The sequence below is a fragment of the Hippocampus comes genome, unplaced genomic scaffold (assembly GCF_001891065.2).
Source record: "Hippocampus comes isolate QL1 unplaced genomic scaffold, H_comes_QL1_v1.1 scaffold82, whole genome shotgun sequence".
In the NCBI taxonomy this organism is placed as follows: Eukaryota; Metazoa; Chordata; class Actinopteri; order Syngnathiformes; family Syngnathidae; genus Hippocampus; species Hippocampus comes.
The window spans coordinates 3,718,470-3,736,707 of NW_017805135.1; the positions used below are offsets into that span (position 1 = coordinate 3,718,470).

Sequence of the window (18,238 nt, forward strand, 5' to 3'; positions counted from 1 at the left end):
CACCCTCTGTTTTGGAAGTGGAAGCACTTGTAACAGCACCTCCAGCTCTGCCACCACTAATCGATGTATACGCCCTGCAAGAAAAGAACAAGTCGTGCCCTGATATTATCTGAAGACAATCTACTATGAACATAAAAGAGCATATGTTTGTCTCAGAATGCGCATCCAAAAAGAGAGCGATGTGAAGAGTGCTAACAGTAATGCCTTTTACTTCCTGGTCGGCTGCCCTGCAAGCACTTCCAAATTTGGGCAAGCTTGCAGTCGTCTGTGCACATCATCCCACTGTGAACCCTGAAAAAAAACAAGTGGCCTTAAAGTAAGGGTTAAGTTTGGTTCAGTTTAAGTTTGAATTTGGTTTTGTGTTAGTATTTAGATTTGGAAATGGTTAGGGTTTATTATTAGGGCGTACCCCGCCTACTGCCCTGGGACAGCTGGGATAGGCTCCAGCACCCCCCGCGACCCTTGTGAGGATAAAGCGGATCGGAAAATGGATGTTCGAGTCGTCCAAGTACTTTGGAAATTCCAGCTTGATGACATCATCCAATTTCTGTGTAAATTTTGATTTCTTACTTGAATCGATCCCTTGGCGCCGTCAAAGTTTAGAAGACAACAGCGATGGGGAAAGCGCACATGGCCATCCTCTTTCATCAGCACAACCAGAGACTCATCCGCTCCCTGTGAGGAACAAAATGATAATCATGGATATGGCTGGTTAGCATTTGGCTCATGCAACACTGAGCAAACATGTTTCAGTTCTAAGTGAAATAAGCTCTAAACTCGGAGAAAAGATGACAGGATGAATCTGATTTCACACCTTCATCATTTGTCGATGATTAAATGGTGGAACGCGACGGTTGGCAAAAGATAAGGAAATCACAGTTATAATGTGACAGTCTTCCATGGAAGGTTATCTGGCTGCAAGGCGAGCAGGTCCACATTACCTGTCAGTCCGCCGTATTACTGTGCTTCCCGGGGGAGGGATTTGGATTAGACTGACATTTTAAAAGATAACTCAGGGCTTTTCCATGTGAAGAATGCCTCCCTTGGTTTACTTAACTTAATTTTTTTTAGTTTGGAGAGCGAGGGGGTTGCAATTCAGTCGGGTACTTTAGTCGATTTATCCGCGATCTGCACTTTTTAATTTTACTACCTCCGTTTGAAATCATTTTCACTGGTCGCTGTGTTGTCTACTCCTTTGTCAAAATAGGTTTCTTACTCTTTTCAATTTCTGCGGATGACGACGCAAAATAAAAAACATGTAAATCGAAGTTAAGTCAACTACAAAGAGGGTTTGGGGTAGCACCGCCAACCGAGTCAGACAAAAAAATACGCTCCTCTCACCATACACGAGCGCCATTCTCAAACATGCCCATTTATAATTGCATGCAATTATTAAAGTGGGCAGCTGTGATGAATAGTCACAGAGAATGCTGCCCATTGCTTCAACAAAATGGCAGCACTAGCAATGCTAAGATATCATTAGTGCTGTACACAAGCCTACATTTGCTTCCCACTCCGTTCACAATGCCAGTAAATTCCAGGAGTGCAATCATACTTCTACTTTGACCAGAATGTTTCTTTACACATGTACTATATTTTTATTTTGTATAGTATGTGAGTACTCTCTCCACCTCTGCAACTCGTGAGGAAGTTTGTTTAGCATGAGACGCCAATGACAAGCAGCTTTTGGTCACTGATCTACAGTAGGTGGTTAATGACACTAATCCCAAGTTGCCGACTCATACCCCAGTCGAGCAACATCCCCGCGGCCTGGATGGATTCCAGCCTCTCACCGTTGAGCATCATCAGGACAAACTGCAGGCAGTACACAGCGATGTCCAGCAGGGCGCATCCACTGAGCGTGGAATGTTGATCTGGGGGGGAACCAAAGTAGGTCCTGACTAGAGTGGCCTCCCTCACGGCCCCCTTCAAACAGTCTCCGTCCACCTTGGAAGCAGCGGGACCAGAGGGCCTGAGAGGGAGAGGGTAGCTTTGTGATTACCACCGCTCGTCACTTACTCTGTGACACTTTTGACACAATCCCATGTTTTCTTTACATACTTGTGACATAAAGACCATCCACACATGAAACGGTTGAACTGTGTTGTTGCATTTACAGATTTACAGATCCTGTAGGCCAGGAGTGTCAAACTCATTTTTGTAGGGCGCCACATTGTAGCGGTAGTTACGGTTTCTCTGAGCGGGCCATTATGACTGTGAATTTTGTGAAACCGTATAAATGTTTGATCACCTCCACATATTACATATACAGTGCACAACAAATTGGTGGATAGCTCGTTTTGAAATCAGAACTGGTTAGTGCAGCCACTGTTTACATTAATGTAATAAGTATGTAATGAGATAATGCTTGCAATATCTCTTTGTAATGATGGATTACATATGACAATTTTAAATTTCGGTTCAGACTTTAGCAAGCATCATGGAAAAGTTGACATGCTTGATTTGAACCAAAGTAGGTCCTGACTAGAGTGGCCTCCCTCACGGCCCCCTTCAAACAGTCTCCGTCCACCTTGGAAGCAGCAGGACCAGAGGGCCTGAGAGGGAGAGGGTAGCTTTATGATTACCACCGCTCGTCACTTACTCTATGACACAATCCTATGTTTTCTTTACATACTTGTGACATAAAGACCGTCCACACATGAAACGGTTGAACTGTGTTGTTGCATTTACAGATTTACAGATCCTGTAGGCCAGGAGTGTCAAACTCATTTTTGTAGGGCGCCACATTGTAGCGGTAGTTACGGTTTCTCTGAGCGGGCCATTATGACTGTGAATTTTGTGAAACCGTATAAATGTTTGATCACCTCCACATATTACATATACAGTGCACAACAAATTGGTGGATAGCTCGTTTTGAAATCAGAACTGGTTAGTGCAGCCACTGTTTACATTAATGTAATAAGTATGTAATGAGATAATGCTTGCAATATCTCTTTGTAATGATGGATTACATATGACAATTTTAAATTTAGGTTCAGACTTTAGCAAGCATCATGGAAAAGTTGACATGCTTGATTTGCTCTCGCGGGCCACACAAAATGATATGGCGGGCCATATCTGGCCCCAGGGCCATGTGTTTGACACTTGTGCTGTAGGCACTCAGCTTTTCACACGATCAGGATTTTGGAGCCGGTCACCCTTCAGTGACTTAGGAAAAGAAAAAACTAGTCTAGTATACGCTCACTGGACACCTCTTCCCATTAAATAAGAGACGGCGTCTGTTGATGTCATGGGAGGTCATTTGTCATGAGAGGTCATTTGTGGGCGCTACCCCCGAATGAGTTACTGCGCCACTCTGGCACCACTCCTTGCAGTTTGTCCTTTTGAGGCCAAACTTTACATATAAACTATATTTTTTTAACTATGGGTAAAACTGACGCCTGCCCTTTTCACACCATATGCGCCATAAATTAAATAAAAGGCACAGTTGATTCAGATGCTAACCCAAAAACATGAAATGAAGCGGAAGGATGCTGTCACATAGAGAAAAGTATCTACACTTGTTTACAAGGTTTCTATAGCTAAGCCCTGTGTTTTATTTACTAAATGCTCACCATGGCAATCCTGTTTAGAACGCCTAATGTTGTGTTTATTAGGGAATGAAAATGTGCCGATACAGCCAACCGGCAAGGATTATATTGATAGGGGATTAGTGTTAGTGGGGATTATAACCAGGCTTTAATGTGTAAAAAGTAAAGGTAGTTTTGCAGCTAACACTTGATTAAAGACAAAGACCTATGGTGTTCAATGAGGAAAGAATTGAGAGGCGTTTACACTTAGACGAGCCTGCAATTGGCTGGCAACCGGTTCAGGGTGTACCCCACCTCTCGCCCAATGACAGCTGGGATAGGCTCCATCTCCCCCCGCGACCCGAGTGAGGATAAAGCGGTTCGGAAAATGAATGGATACTCTTAGATAAGTGACAATCCTAAACACGTCGTGCCAATGAAATAGCCCAGCGTGTGTAAACATGAATGATGAGCAGTCGATAATGTTCCCACAATCACCCTTGGCCCACCAACTGCCATCAAGAAGACCTTGTTTTTCCTGGCGGCGTTCACAAGGTCTTTGACCCGACCAAAGTTCATGGCAAAAGGTTCCTCGCACAGATCGTTCTTGTCTGCGTTGAGAATGAGGAGGTCCAAGCTCCAGTGTTATGGGTGCTGCACTGCCACGTCTGTATTAACAGGGATTGTATGGAAATTTAGTTGCACATCATCGCAAAATATCCGTTAATGCCAATGATAACATTTTGCATAACATTTGTATATCTCATTGTCAGAAAAGTGATTTTTTTTTCTCAACCTTACAACAAACATTCAGTTGTCCACATACTGCACACAAGTGTTCTGGACTGGTCACCAGTGAGTCAATGACATCATGTTACATTAGCGTTGACCATGCAACTCACTTTTTAACATTCTTAACTGTAACTCCTGCTAACTCAAAAACGATTTACCTTTTACAACACTCACCAACTTTTGGGTCGTTGGCCAGCTCTTCGTAAGCTACCTCAAGGACGCCGTGCCTCTCGGCGAAGTCTTGGGCCCGCTCCAAACTCCTCGATGCAAGACAAATGAGAGGCCCCGTAAGGTGAGTGAGGATGCAGCGAGCTTTTGGTTTTGTAAACCCCGTGATCCTGAAGTGGATGTGTCCTCAGAGGCACGTTGAAGTCGTGACTGATCTTTCCGGCACCGCAGAGTCCCCATCAGGTCGCCATGCTGGAGGCCGATGCAGTCTTGCTACTGTTGAGGTGTGACCTTGGCGCGAAGAACCGCCGCGCTTCAGAGCCTGCATGTATTTATACGTCGGAGAGGTCGTGCTTGTGTCACCTTCATCACCAAAACACATGCTGATGAGTTATCCTTTTATCACTGACACGGGTCTTTTTCCATTAGATGATTTTGTATCTGTAAAAAGTGACACACTAGTGAGGGCCGGGGAGGAGGGGGGACGGCACAGTTCAGGTCAATCCAAAGTTCTGTTTGATCAAAGAAGCAAATAATTATACTGTTGTATCACTCAGGGTTGAGCAAGGTTAGGAAAGCTGAGGCAGAATGACTGTGAAAAAAAGGAATCATCAGCTGAGCTCATTTGCCCTTGAGCTAAATGTTACCTTCTTTTTGTGGGAAACATGCTACCACATGGCGTCAGAAGGGGGCACTGTTTTATAAACGATCTTAAATGGACTGATGTTTTTGGCATTTTTAAAAATGTAAATGATTTTTCATCAAAATGTGGATCTTCATGTAAATCTTTTCTCAGTTCTCTATGAAAATGTAAAAAAAAAGTGTTGGAAAAAACAACAACAGTAAAACAAGTTAAACAACATCCAGTTTTATGAAGAAAAAAAAAACCCCTATGAATTACCGTATGTAAAAATAGATATTTTTGTAATCGTAAGGTTAAGACAAAAAAATATTCACCTTTTCGATAGGAATTGATGAGATAAATTGAAAACAGAAAAGTAGAAGCGAGGACAAGCTTTTTTCAATTGGGTGATGGATAATTCTCTGAAATATGTAATTTTTGAATGAAGAGCTAAACTGATCCTAAATTTTTATTTGTCCAATGCGTTCTGAGGATGAACAATGACTCCACTTGTTGGCTACTTTATACACACACACACACACACACACACACACACACATTTATATATATAGTAAATGTGTGTGAGTGTGTGTGTGCGTGTGCGTGTGCGTGTGTGTGTGTGTGTGTGTGTGCGTGTGTGTGTGTGTGTGTGTGTGTGTGTGTGTGTGTGTGTGTGTGTAATCAGGGCCATGCAGTGACATCACCACAGGTATTGGAAAAAGAGGTGAGCTGAGTGTGAGCGAGAAAGTGTAACCTGACACGGCAACCGGGTTTTAAATTGGTGTAAAGCGACCAGTCAGTTCTATGCCGCCAGCCAACAGGCTCAGGTGGCTGGAGACCCCCACGGAGACCCCCCAATTTGAAACTCTGTGGCAGGCAGCCTTTCCCCACTTTTCTTGAGTCGACGCTCATCTAGTGAACAGGCGTATAACCCGATCAGACCCTGACTTTCAACTGATCCATCTGCCGTAGGAAGTCTCATTAATTCAACGGCCAGGGCGGTGGCCCGCCACCGATGTCACGTCTCCCTGCTTTAATTTTTTTTTTTTTTTAATTAAGAATTCATGCATCATCTCCGCAGGGACACATTTGAATGACATCTCATGGACTCAGCAGATTGTCTTAAAGAAATTGTTGGGAAGACTGTGACGTCGAATTAACCAGCCTCAAATTTAACTTTTGGAATCACTCCTCATCAACTATGTAATATCCGATGTTCTGATCTCAAATATGTAGTGAATAGGGTTGATCGATATGACCTTAAAGGGGAAGTCAACCCAAACATTTTTGTTTCCAATAGTAATGTTGATGCAGCGGAATGTGGAAGAAAAGTGGAGTACCCGGAGAAAACTCAGGCACAGGGAGAACATGTAAACTGGGGCCCAGAATCGAATCCATGACCTTTGAACTGTGAGGCGATCGTGCGAACCAGTCAACCTGTGTGCCAGCGGTATGGTCTTAGATATGATAGATTTAAAAAAATAATCATAATAATTTATTATAACAATAATATTGTTATGTAATTTTGAGAACATTTACTGTGCAGATCTCAAAAGTCGAAATCAAAACTCAGGGCTGTATTGTGAAAATAGGAAAGCTATTTCACACACATAAATTATATAATATATACATGGTACTTTTTATCTTCTCGGCCACTTCTCTTAGCTGATGTATGCCGTGGCGTACGGTAATTCATTTCCAACTTCTGTTTTCAGCCCTGTTAGCTGTGTAGTGTAATGAATAGCACACTTTTGCCTGCTATTTTGCCCTTCAAAGTTGTATCGGCTCTGCTTGAACATCCAGCCAGACACCTTTGAAAAGTGTACTTGATCACCCAAGCGCTTAATTCTGGTGTTTCATGATTACATGTCAATCCTCGGTTAGCTTAGCAATAAGCATGGCTTTTCCATCTTCTGTTGACTACTATTCATCATCCCTTTGTGAGAATGATACTTTGTACAGTACTGATTTAGGAGTGACTCTGCACTCTTTAGCCGTAGAAGTGCGTTGCTAGCTAGCTGGTGCAGCGTAAGTAGCATCAAGCCTGCCTTGACTATTTGTGTGTAAGTCGCGTAAGCAAGTTAGTGTGCGTTTGTCCAGCTCAGCGAAATCCGAATTCCTGTTAGCATCAGACTAGATATGGACGAATACAAAATATAACAGGTGTTTCCCCAGAGACTGGAAACTATTAGAGTTTACTCTCCCTGTCCTTGGCTATGTTATTTGAAAATCCAATATATTCGGATGTGCCCGCAACAAGGGGATTTATTGATATTTTTCACACACTTCCTTTGAATGAGATTGCACACAGATAGTAGCAGATGCACTGTAGCTAAACAAGTTACCATTTAACAGCTCTGTATTTCATCAGCATACTTGATGTTAATGTGAAATAAAAAGGACCGGAGAGAGGCGGTCTAATCTCGCTTTGATTAATGCCGACATGTGGAAGGTTCTTCCCCGCTCCTTCCCAGCTGTCACGGGAGGTACGCTGTGTATTTTTTAAATTTTTTTTTGGGGGGGGGGTGAAGGGGGTGTGCATTGCAGCAGCAGTGGGAGCAACTCCTTCATTTCAAGGTCACTGCAGGAGAAGGGTGACAGGCCTCAGCGGGGATGAGTCCGGGAGTCAGTCATTTATTTCCAATGCTACAGTGTGTCGTGCCAGTATTATTATTATTTTTTTCTCCATGAGTAAAAGTGTGATTGAGGATCGAGCGAACCTTTTTAGCTGCAAACCATTGTGGCACCGCGCGGCCCCTTTGAGAGTCACTATCTCTGTCTGCAGCACACACACACTGGGAGGCTGATCTGTGGAGCAAGAGCAGACTGGACTGGAGCTTACTTAGCTGAAGCCCTTCATCTGAGCCCGCCTGTGCTGATGATGGGAAGGGGGATGAATCGAAGGAAGGCACACGCAGCCCTTACATGGAGTTATCACTCTTCATTCTCTCTTTCCGTGTTCCTCCAATTCCACATTGGCCACAGAATGATGAGTCCGAATGATCATGTCCCTGCAAGCCCTCAGAGCTGGATGCTTGAATGAAACTTATACAGCGGACTAAAGCAGAACGGAAACACAATGCATTCCAAGCAGCTACGCGACCTTTAATCGGTGCCGATTTAGAATAATTGACAGTGTCCACTGATCTTGGAGCGTTACATTGTGTCGTCAATGGGTTGCAAAACAGTTACGGAGAGGCTGAAAGAGTCACAGAAAGGCATGAAGTGGACAGCCTTCGAAATGTATCGGTCGCCGAATGGATCAAACACCTGTTGTCAGTTTTGCCGCTCATCATATTTTTTGAGAAAAGAATGTTGTGCTCAAAAGACAGAAACATTGAACAGTTTGACAAATGTATTTGTAGAACCTGAAATAGTACATTTTCTTTGAAATAATATTGCATATGATTGATGACATGTATTCACATTTGGTTTGTTAGAGGATGTGATATTGTACACTAAAACAGAGGGCAGCGTTTTTTTGTTTGAAAGGACTTTTCGCCAAGTGGATTGTCATCACTGCCTGGCAGCCTGACGATGTCTCTGTAAAAAAAAAAAAAAAAATCTACATTTAAGTACCAAACAGTTAGCATTTTTATCCCTAAGCATCCCTCCGACGACCTCATCTTTATATCTGTGATGAAAAAGCTCTTTTTTGTTCTGATGCAACACTTGCAACGTCTCGCTGGGGCGACTCGTAATTTGTATTCATAAAAGCTAATGATTTGTTGCTCTCGCTAACGGCCAAAATACAAGGAGCTGCCTTTTATTAATGAGTGTTTTTTATGATTCCAAATTCACTCAGACGTATTTTCACGCCGCCGCGATCTGACGGAGCATGAACGGCGCTTTTAATGAACAACAAATAAAGCCTTGTACGGCAGTTTATTGCCATTTGAGTGCTCACCGAGTTATCGCATCCATCAGTGCAGTTGGCGTGAGACTCCATTAGCTGCGGCATGAATCTGAACGCTCACTTTGGGATGGCGCCACCTTGTCATTATTTGATACCGAGTCCATCTTGGAGCCCCTGTTGAAGTGAGAGGCAAGATAACAATTGTGCTCGCTGAGGATGATAGGATCCATCGAAGTCTTAGAGGGGGGCCCTCAATGTGCACTATCACCTTTGTGCGCGTTTTGAGAAGAAGCAGCATTCGGGTTCGAGTATCTGCAGTGTTGATTAAGGGGTTAGTAGGTTAGGGTTTGAGGATTATTGAGTTAGTTTTATGGTAAGAATCAGGGTTAGGGTTTGGTGATTTATAGATCGTCTTTAGGGTTAGGGTAGGATTGGGAGTAAGATCGAGGCCCACATGTTAAAAATTTTGACAAAAAAGAAAAACTGTTTGCGATCAATAAAATTGTGGGCGAATGTCTGGCGAATGTCTTTGCAACCTTAAATGAACCCGGGTGAAAAATGAACATTCACTACACTCGCAAACACCTGCGTACCGTCAACCCTCAGTGAGAAATGTGTTTCGGAGTGAGGGGTTACATCAGAGAAACAAGAAGTTAGCTGTGTTTGTTCTGAGGTTGAGGGGTTTGAATTTGGGCTCCGGCTTTGAGGAGGTTCAGTTGGTGTCAACAGGAACCACAACACACGCCATTTTTTTTACATTAGTGTGTGCGTGAGTGCAGTGACCTATCCCTGTCCTGAAAACACAACACACATATTTCACTTCCTGGTTCTCCAACAATCCGCAGCCTCAATAATCTATCGTGAATTCCAACGAAGTGCTTGAGTTCTGACTCCTTGCCGATTGCATATAAAAGGTGAGGATGATGATGATGAAGGCTACAGTTCACTTTGAAAGTTCTGAGCGATATCAAGGCTGAGAGGCCAGGTCACGCAGTTGGATATGCAGGTGCACAGAAGTGGCGGTTTTCCTGCAGCAAACAGGCAGCTCTCCCGTCAAAAGCGTACTGAGGCGTGACACATAAAGACACACACAATCCACTCACAGCAACATCTCCGCTCTCAGCCACTCGCTGCCACACGAATGGCTGATAAAAATATCACAAAGCCTATCAGGCAATTAAGCAGGAGGAGACACAGCCAACTGTGTTGCTTGCTTAATGGCAACGTTTTTTTGTGACTGGAAAAGGTGGTAAGAAAATATGCTTTGATATATATATTTTTTTTTAACCAATGTTTTGAAAGTGACGGAACTTCATGGCACCGCAACCTTCAATTTCTAAACTCAAACTTGAACTTCTAATGCTGCCAAAAATCTAACCCTAGTCCTAACCCTAACCAATATATTAACCATAACCCCAAACTCCTCTCCCGCCAACCCACTAAGCCTAACCCATTAAACCACTCAGACTAACCTTCCCACCTATCCAGCTGTTCCTTAATCAATACCACCCGTCCAATGTGTACATGTCTTATCCTCACTAGCGTTGTGAGTAAGATGGAGTCAACCCCAGCAGCCTTCAGGCAAGCGGCGGGGTACACCATGAACTGAGAGATCGCCAAACACAGAGCAACAATAAACAATAGGTGTTCACACTCACAAGCCCAATTATATTTCTTCATTTATAACTTTCTCTCTCCTTGATCCTCGCTTGAGGAGGGACCAACGTTTGGAGAAATGAGACGATCACTGGCCGATGAAGTTAGGATGATGCCACATCATTGACGTGTCTGAATTCGAACTACCACCGCACATGTCCACTTGAGGAGTTGGAATTTATCCGTGGAATTGAAGTCAAATATGATCAACTGTCTTGCACTTGGCAACTTATGTCATGGAGTGAGTTTCTCAGCCCTTGACACCCACCCTTATTGACTTGTATATTGTTCATATTCAAAGCTTTATTTTCTTGATGTGGCCAAAAGCATTTGGCAAAATGACATCCTAATTATCACACTGTTGTCGAGCAACAATTCCGCCAAGGATACCTCAGCGGTTCATCCATTGAGCTCGTCCTGTAACACAGCACCAAGAAATCAGCAGCGCGTTCGGCTTCTATCCCATTTCGGACACCAATTATAGCGGAGAACCAGGAACCCAGATGGTGCGTTGTGGTTTCCATCCAATTTTTTCACACCAGTCATAGCAGGCAACAAAGAAGTCAGAAGTATGTGTTGGAGTTTAGCTCCCATATGTGTTGGGGTTTCAACATAAATTCTGACTTCCTGGGTATCCGCTACGACTGGTATCAGAAGTACAGTATGTGGTGTGACTTCAATCCTACTTCTGACACCATTTGACAACGCACCCATTCCTCCAACACACACACACACACACACACACACACACACACACACACACACACACACACACACACACACACACACACACACATATCCACCAATGACCTGACACTGTCTCACCGAGTCATGCATTAAGTTAATTCACTGATTTGCGGAATGGGAACACACAACAGCACTGTGAGTTGATCGAACATTCAATAACTCATAACTACAATGAACACATTTCTCTCGGATTTCATATTTTGGACATTTAAGAAGAGAACAACAATTGTGACATCATTTGGACATTTGGATGTGGTGTCAGACCTGGCACGGGCAACATGTGCGACGCCACAAGGCCGCATTGCGAGGTTGGTGGCAATGCACCATCCCGAAAAATTGCTCATAGTGAATTAATGGCAACTGAATGGAAAACATCGACTGGAGGCGAGACGGATGGTGATACCCTGTCTGTCATCAAGAGCATGGAGCAGAATTCTGATTCTCAGGGCTGACACTGGCTCAGAAACTAACCTTTTGCACAAATTCAATTATGCACGCATTTTGAAGCAGAATCCTTATTTTCGTCCCCAAAACAATGAAAATGAACAGCGTAATCACGAAAAAGAAAATTAATCTCACTCAGACAAAATGACAGCTTGGCATCACTAAGTCGGGAAACTAGCAGGGAAGTTGACGCGAGGCATCCCAGCATACCACACGGGATTTGTCAAAAGCTGTGGCTAATTACATGTTTTATCATTACTCTCAGTTGTTTGTTGTGTTTCCTCATATTGTAATTGTATTTGTATTTTGTTTGCTGTACACAAAGTTAAATGTTCTGGGGCCGCCAAATGGGTGCGGGGTTGGGTTTTGGGGGGTTCAAGCAAAGTATGCCATTCAAATTAGGACTGCCGCTGTTTGGACTGTAGTCATGGAGCAACAAAGCATCCTTAATGGAACTGCTGACCAAGTTAAAGCACCCAGGATCCGTTCTCTCATTTTTCCAGTTTTCTTTTTTGGCCCTTGGGATTAGGAAGCGGGAGTTCACCTCACCAGGATCTCTCTCCAAATGAAATCATGTTTTATGCTGTCAGAAGGGGAGGCGGGGGGGATTATCAAATTCGTTCGGCAACTCCTTCCACACTGACTAAGAAGACGTCGCATTGCAGGCACTCCGCCTGCTGATTGGACACAGCCGGTTAGTCACACTATCTCATAAAGCAAACAGAAGCGCTCCCAAAATAGGTTGGTGTAAGGCACTGAACTTTGCAATAAGTAAATTATACAATCTGCTTGATTTTTTATGGTCAGTCATTCTAATACATAGGCAAAATGCTCAGTCGCAGCAGTCAGTCATAATTCTGATTACTATCCGCTAGTACGGTAGCTGCAACTTGCAAAACGGATTTTAAAAGGATTTATGTTCGGACAGCATGCTACATAGTGGTGCTATATAGCAAGCACATCTGCCTCACAGTTGGGAGATCCAGGTTTGAATCTCCATCATTCTCCCAGAGACTTCCCAAAGATTAAGGGGGTGGGGTATTGTTCCATGAGCACCATTCTTGCCCACTTTCAAAGTGCGGCGATTCTCCCGTCTCGGCCTCTGACACAGTCACCTTGCGTAACCTGGACATTTGTGCACACCCACCAAAGAGGCGTGCCCCACTGAATGCTGCGGGTTGCTCACAGTCCTGCATTGTGGCACCATGCCGGTGATTTGTACTCTCAATGAACCACAGGTGTGATTGTAATTATGAATAGTTGCTTCTATACAAGCCCTTGTGATTTACTGGCAACCCATCCTTAGTGTGGCCTGCGTGTCACCCAAAGTCAACTGGGTGGACGTGTTTATGCTCAATCAAAAGATATGGGTAGGCAGAGAACATAGAATAATGTCCTAGTTCATTTTTTCAGTAGCCGTAGTTAGCTTGAATGGCTTACACGTTAGCAGAGGGCTAATGTACAGTCACAAACTGGATAATAATGCATAATTCCATTTTGGAGACTGTACAAAAATAAAAATGACATATCATCAATCATTAAATATTTTGTTGTGTACAATGCCGTATCTATAAAGAAAATAGAAAAACATTCCGTGTAAATAAGCCTTGAATTAGGGCTCTTTGTATTGCCATTGATTAAACTAAGTCATTTACCAAATTGTTTTTTGCTTGTATTTCTGTCATGTGGCTATTACAGTATATACTTTGTTTTATCATTTCATTTTGAGATTAAAAAAAAAAACAGACTTTTATTTAAAAAAGAAAAAAAAAAGGATTGTGAAAAATCTTTCCAACTCAAAAAGCTCAACTCCGATACCTGTTTTGGAATTATTTTATTGCCGATCGTGTGGGAGGATTTTAAGAATAATGCTTTTAATTGGTGTCTGACCTTCAAATATTAGCATAATGAGGGATTAAAGTACGTAACATCATATTACTGTATGAAAGGGCAGGATTACCCCCCCACGGTCCTCCCCCCCCCCAAAAAAAAATCACTCTCCATTGCCATCCCACCTGTTGTCATAACGTTCATTTGCAGGTGAGACGAAGTGTGGAGGTCAGCAGAACAAGCATGACATTGGCTGCCTGACAAAATTGCTCTTCCACTTCAAGTTCCTCCTTCCGAGAGTCTCTCTGCACACTCAGGTGGCCATGTGACTCCGTCGTGACACTTCACTGTTATCTTAATTAAGCAGGAGGAGACTTGCTTCTACATATACGAGAGTCATTTAAAGCTTTCCGGGCCATGTATGGCGAATCTACCGGATGTCACATGGAGTGGACACTTGAGGTTTTTCCATCAATGTTAAAAAAAGTGATGAATGAAGGAAAAATAAAAATAGTGAGAAAAAAAATCTTGAATACTTTATTATTGATGCCATGCTTGGCCGACATTAGATAATATGGAGAGAAAAAAAAGTCTTCCAACTGGCAAAAAAAATTCCTTGTAGGAGTTTAAGACAAGCTTTAGATAGACATGGGCATCAAAAATTCCTGATGATCTGGTTTCTGAGAGTTTAATTTAATTCAGTTTTTTCAGAGAATCGAAAATGATCATCAAATGTTGATGCCATGGTCTGCTTATACTAGATGAGAGTCACTTTTTGGTCGAGGATACTCGTGTCCAATTGGGGCTTGTTTCAGCAAATTTCCTTGTAGAACTTTGACAAAGTCCGGGAATTTGCAAAAATATGTCAAAATTGTCAACTTCCTTTTCGGCAGGAGTGTTTGAGACTTTTTAATATGCCTTTTATTAGAGACATGGCCAGCCTGTTTCATGCCGATCAGTGGAACTATATCATGGGGGAATGACTTTTTTAATTCTATGTGAATCCTCAAAAACATCATCAAACTTCAAAATTGTTCTCCATCCACATTGGATGACGTAAGCAAAAATCTGGTCCAATTTAGCGTTTCTCAAGTGAATAAGACCTGCTTCCAAGTGGGGCTCATTTGGGCATTGGGGCTCTTGCACCAGTTAGCTAGAATACAAAAATGGCCGCTTTAATGCGAATGGCCAACTTCTTATTCAGTTATGGGCATTGGTCTTGGACACTTTTTTTGTATATTTTGTCATGATAAACATGTCCACTCAGTTTTGTTTTGATGGGTGTAACAGGTATGATTTTTTTTTTCTGACTCGAACTACACGGGGAACCATATTATCCTTCATAGCCGTCGTGACACTCCGCAAAGCAGACTGTAAGTCATTTATAACCCTTTACTGTCACGGGTTAAACCCACATAATGAACAAGACATGGACACAATGGATCGTCTGTTTTTAGTCTCTGCAGTTCAAAGGATGCACAAGGCTGCAAAATGCTCAAGGGCGCAGACTATTATGATAAATAGGGAGGGGAGAAGGGTGAGAGTGGGGTGGGCGGGGGGCTGCTGCTCTACAAGTTTAACCATGTGAGTGATGGCGGAGAGTGACGGGAGCGACCATCCATGTGGGGAGCGGAGTCACCTGTCAAGGAGGATTACACTGGGGGACAATTTGAAAAAAAAAATCGGTTGGGTTAGATTTTTATGCTAATTAAAAGTAAAAGTGGCATGCTGATTCCAAAATTGTAGTCAGTTTTGGGTTTTTTTCCCGAAGATGTCAAGGTTTTTTTTTTCCCTCACAGATTACCCTCCAGATAAGGGGAAGGGAAATGCAACACACACACACACACACAAACACACACACACACACACACACACACACACACACACACACACACACACACACACACATGTAAACATCAACCTTCTACAATGAGGTAATATGTCGACAACACTGGGAGAAAAAAGTTAATATTACCAACATTGCAAAATGGTAAAAAATGACAATTTAGGGAAATTCAATCATTTATTCGATCATCTTGATATCATCTTTTCTGCTCAAACTATATTGCCATGAGACTAAAGTCACGTTAAAAGCCTTTGCCCACAACTCACCCATGGATAGCTTGGTTACACTGACAGCACTTTACCTGTAAGTAGGGCACACATGGCACATCTCTGAGCACGAGAGGATGGCGGTGGAGATCGAGGCATTTTTTTTTGGGGGGGGGGGGATTTTGGCAGAACAGGAGCAAGAAAAGGGACATCAGGTTGGCAACCTGTGGTCATCTTTCTGATGTTATCCATGCTTTCATCAACTGAATCCCAGGGGGCACATACAGACACACACACACACACACACACACACACACACACACACACACACACACACACACACACACACACACACACACACACTTTCTGGTTTATGTGTGTCGAGAGGACGGCAGGGTCTCTTCGCTGCCAACTTGTGTATAGAGCGATGTGTCTGTGTCCTCTATGCTGGGGCCCATATTTCAACGATGGTTTGGCCCGCTTGCAGTGCATCATCACGTGGTCATTAAGTCAACCTGGCACCAAGGTTATTTTAGTTAACGAAAATTAACAGTCGTCTGGGAGTTGTAGCCCTTTGACTGTATATTGCCGAGAAATGTCACCATCAAGTGGCAGCCAATAAAAAAGCGCCACCAGATGACATCACTCCGAAGCGACGACCTTGCGTGTTTGTTCTGGCTTCCCTGCTTCACTTTGCCTGAAACGCAACGCGAGGTAAGGATGTAAGGTAAGATTAGTGCTCTCTTTGTTGAGTACTTTCATATATTGAAAAATACTACGGTGAGTATTGAAAAAATATACATTTTTTAACATAAACGGTGTATATTTTCCACATCAATCACCACCAGCTTTGAAGCAACTTTCTTTGAAGTAGCCCGTGCTATCCTGTGCTCATGAGCACATTGTAGTTGGCAACCCTTGTGTACATGATGCAAAATCAAGGAGTAATCTATCTTGCACGCCATTCTTTTTGTGCTTTTTGGGTAGGCACAGACTAAAAAGCTCATCAGAATCTTGCGAGAAAGCATCTTCATTTTCAACAGGAAAATAAATCATATGACTTGAGAACACTAGATTAGAATATATGTGACCAAAATAGACGTTTACCTTGAGTTTCAAGGTCTGAGGTAGCTTATATCAGATGACAAAAATCTTTGAAATGGCCACTCGAGCAGCTGTGCTCCACGACAGAAAACGGTTGGTCTTCAGCTTCAAATGGGTGTATAGGAATGGACAAACGTATAGTAACCTCTACGTGTGCTTAAATTATGTCTTTAAATAATGTCCAGTATGTGTCCAGTCACATACGCACATCATTCAAACATCTGTTTGCCCATTGACAAACACAAATAATGTAAACTTGTGCCCATCCGTCATGTTTGAACTGTGCATGCGTGCCAGTGGGCTGACAGATGTTTACATTATGTGTATGTGATGGATGAGTCTTCTATCGGCTCTATGCCATTATGATTACCTAAATACCTAACACGCGCGCACACACACACACACACACACACACACACATTCTCGAATTTAAAAACTTTACCCCACACGCATCAGAGGCTGCTTGCAATGTTGGCATTTGGACAATATTCGAGAACAAACTGGCAGATGTCATAAGGCTTTGACGACAGGATTTCATGGAGTAAAAAAAAAAAAAAAAACCCAAAAACAGCACTAATACGGATATGCTGTAGTTAATGTGTGGCGGTCGCTGAGTGCTCTGCACCGAGTGCTGCCAAAAAACATGATGCTCGCTTGCCACGGGCATGAAAACAGAAAGAAAAAGCAAAGAAAAAAATATTAAACAGGTCATGCAATAGAGGCAAGTTGTAAAAATAGACCCACCCAAAATCATATTGTATTTTTACAATTAGTTGCAGGTCTCATAACCTCTTTCTAGCACTATAAAGTAGACTCAAATCTCCAATTTAAAATGCTTGAATTCAAAACAACATTGTTGAAGCGGCTGTATTCTGAGTGTCTACTCAGTGACGAGAATTGAAAAGGGATGCAAGGACAGGAAGAAAAAAAATGGGCACAAGCGTTTACAGTGTTTTAACCCCAAAGCCTGCAGAGTAATGTGAGGATTAATTACTTTTGAGTCTGACCCAAGGAAAACTAGAGCAGATTATCCCCCCGTGATGCAGAAGAGGGCATTAGAGCCTGATGGACACCTCCATGGTGAGGATGTCATGCAGGAAGTGCAAGGCCCGATCCAGTTTGAGCTTCTTGAGGATATCCCGATTATTTATTGATCTATTTTACCCTCGGAGATTGATGGTCAACCTTTGTGTGTGTATGAGGTCACACTGACGCCAAAACAGTCGAATCTCCAATCATCTTTCCAATCATGAATGGAAATACATCAATCCATCCATTTTGGAATGCATTGTCGCGGGCTTGCCTGAGCCTATCCTGGCTGTCTTCGGGCAGTCGGCAGGGGTACACCCTAAACAGGTTGCCAGCCAATCGCAGGGCAGACATGGGCGAACAGCCATTCGTACTCAGAAAACCCACACAGGCACAGGGAGAACACGT

The 18,238-nt window shown here is 43.0% G+C and overlaps 1 protein-coding gene across 3 annotated transcripts in view; it reads right to left on the reverse strand.

The window, feature by feature from the left end:
• Positions 1–4,900, reverse strand: part of LOC109513915 (trans-1,2-dihydrobenzene-1,2-diol dehydrogenase-like) — a 9,987-nt gene extending 5,087 nt beyond the window's left edge. Inside the window, exons 1-3 of one of the 3 annotated variants that reach the window (XM_019866639.1) lie at positions 4,497–4,900; positions 4,029–4,198; positions 571–675 (exon numbers count right to left, since the gene is read on the reverse strand). In XM_019866639.1, coding sequence (XP_019722198.1) covers positions 571–675; positions 4,029–4,109 — 186 coding nt within the window. In that variant the 5' untranslated portion in view covers positions 4,110–4,198; positions 4,497–4,900. Of the gene's footprint in view, positions 1–570; positions 679–4,028; positions 4,199–4,496 lie in introns of all 3 variants that reach the window. The other 2 variants (XM_019866641.1, XM_019866643.1) reach the window with 2 other exon arrangements.
• Between the last annotated feature and the right edge of the window lie 13,338 nt (positions 4,901–18,238).